The sequence below is a fragment of the Sinocyclocheilus grahami genome, unplaced genomic scaffold (genome assembly GCF_001515645.1).
Source record: "Sinocyclocheilus grahami isolate Dianchi unplaced genomic scaffold, SAMN03320097.WGS_v1.1 scaffold258.1, whole genome shotgun sequence".
Lineage (NCBI taxonomy): Eukaryota > Metazoa > Chordata > Actinopteri > Cypriniformes > Cyprinidae > Sinocyclocheilus > Sinocyclocheilus grahami.
Genome location: NW_015505437.1, coordinates 1346889 through 1348548, shown reverse-complemented (window position 1 = coordinate 1348548; position 1660 = coordinate 1346889). Strand labels below are relative to the sequence as shown.

Here is a 1660-nt window from a genome sequence, read left to right as displayed (position 1 = left end):
GCAGTGTAGAGTAGCACTTGTTGTTTTTCATTTCTCCGATCACAAATGCAGACAGAGTTTTATGTTTACGCGGCGCGATGCAAAGCAACGCAACGCAACGCATAAAAAGACAGTATAAGTCATTATAATCAGTAATTATGTCCCCACTGGATGCAACAAATGCCTCGTTTGTAATGGGTTTGAATGTTTTTGTATCTTCGCTCCGGCCGGGACACGGCATCACAGTATGTGAGGGGCGTAACATTTCCGTCTCACGCTTGAGGTATTCGGCCAATCACAACGCACTGGATAGCTGGCCAATCACAGTACACCTCGCTTTTCAGACCGATGAGCTTTGTAAAAATCGACGCGTTTCAAAAAGGCGGGGCATAGAGGAGAAACAATAATGTACAGTATGTGCAAAATAATGTGTTTTTTGAACCTTAAACCGCATAAACACATTTCATTACACCAAATACACAACATAATGTTCTTTTTAGCAGCATCATATGACCCCTTTAATGAATTTGCCCTGTAGTCTTTAACAGTGAAACAGCAACATTGTCTGCAAGTATTGTGTAATTACACAATATTGTGTATTGTGTAAACCTTTGTCTGGTAGGCGAGTGCACATCTCCCAGAATACCCTGGAGTGTCTGCATGGAGAGTTTGATGTGGAGCCGGGGAACGGAGGAGACCGCTGCGAGTACCTGAAGGAAAGAGGCATTGAGACGTACTTGGTGGTGGTGCCCAAGGGACCCGTGGGTAAAAACGGCATCAACGGGGTAGTGAGTGTCATTTCTGTTACTGTCGTTTCGGTTTCTCTGTGTCTCTCTCATTCTCACGCTCTCGCCGGTGGTTTCCTCCAGAAGCTTTCAGTGACGTCGTCTAATGGGAATTCTCCATTGCTGATCAACACTACGGAGTGCAATGGGAGCGTCCACACGGCCTGTACCACACCGGAGGAGCCGGAGGAGCTGGACACGCGGGTAATGGCATGATGATCTCACACACTGACTTGTGCAACTCTGCTAAAGCCAATGGAATCTTTTAACTTAAAGGGGTCATATGATGCTTTTTTTTAAAGATCATTATTTTGTGTATTTGGTGTAACAGAATATGTTGACATGCTTTAATGTTCAAAAAACACATTATTTTTCAAATACTGTACATTATTGTAGGTCCTCTATGCCCCGCCTCTCTCAAACACTTCGTTTTCTACAAAGCCCCTCCTTTGACAAGCGCAGTCTGCTCTGATTGGCCAGCTGACCCAGTGCATTGTGATTGGCCGAACACCACACGCACTCGTCGGAAATGTAACGCCCCTCGCCATAATCGCCAGCTTCATCTTTCAAAATAAATGTAAAGACAGAGCCCGAAAGGGGAACAGAGTCTCGTGACAGACACAGTGATGAAGCTGGTATGTGTTTGCAGTACACAAGCCACGGTTAAGACAGTTGACTCCACTAATAACAAAGCAGTAGCTGATTCAGAAGCGCCAGATTGTCATAGCAAAGTCAGAATTACCTCCTCTCCTAGGTTCACGAAACGGTCATCCATAAAATGCATTGCTGTTCTGTTGTAAGTAATCTTATACAATCAAATAAAGTGCTTTTGCTTTCGCCTAGAAACACACAGCTCTTACTGACATGGCTGCTTCAACACTAACTGCGGTTACTGA

General features: G+C 44.6%; 1 protein-coding gene across 2 annotated transcripts in view; it reads left to right on the top strand.

Moving 5' to 3' along the window:
* The window catches only part of adcy3a (adenylate cyclase 3a), a 35153-nt gene that overhangs the window by 19515 nt on the left and 13978 nt on the right, over positions 1 to 1660 (top strand). Inside the window, exons 7-8 of one of the 2 annotated variants that reach the window (XM_016290378.1) lie at positions 602 to 767; positions 852 to 968. In XM_016290378.1, coding sequence (XP_016145864.1) covers positions 602 to 767; positions 852 to 968 — 283 coding nt within the window. Of the gene's footprint in view, positions 1 to 601; positions 768 to 848; positions 969 to 1660 lie in introns of both variants that reach the window. The other variant, XM_016290376.1, reaches the window with a different exon arrangement.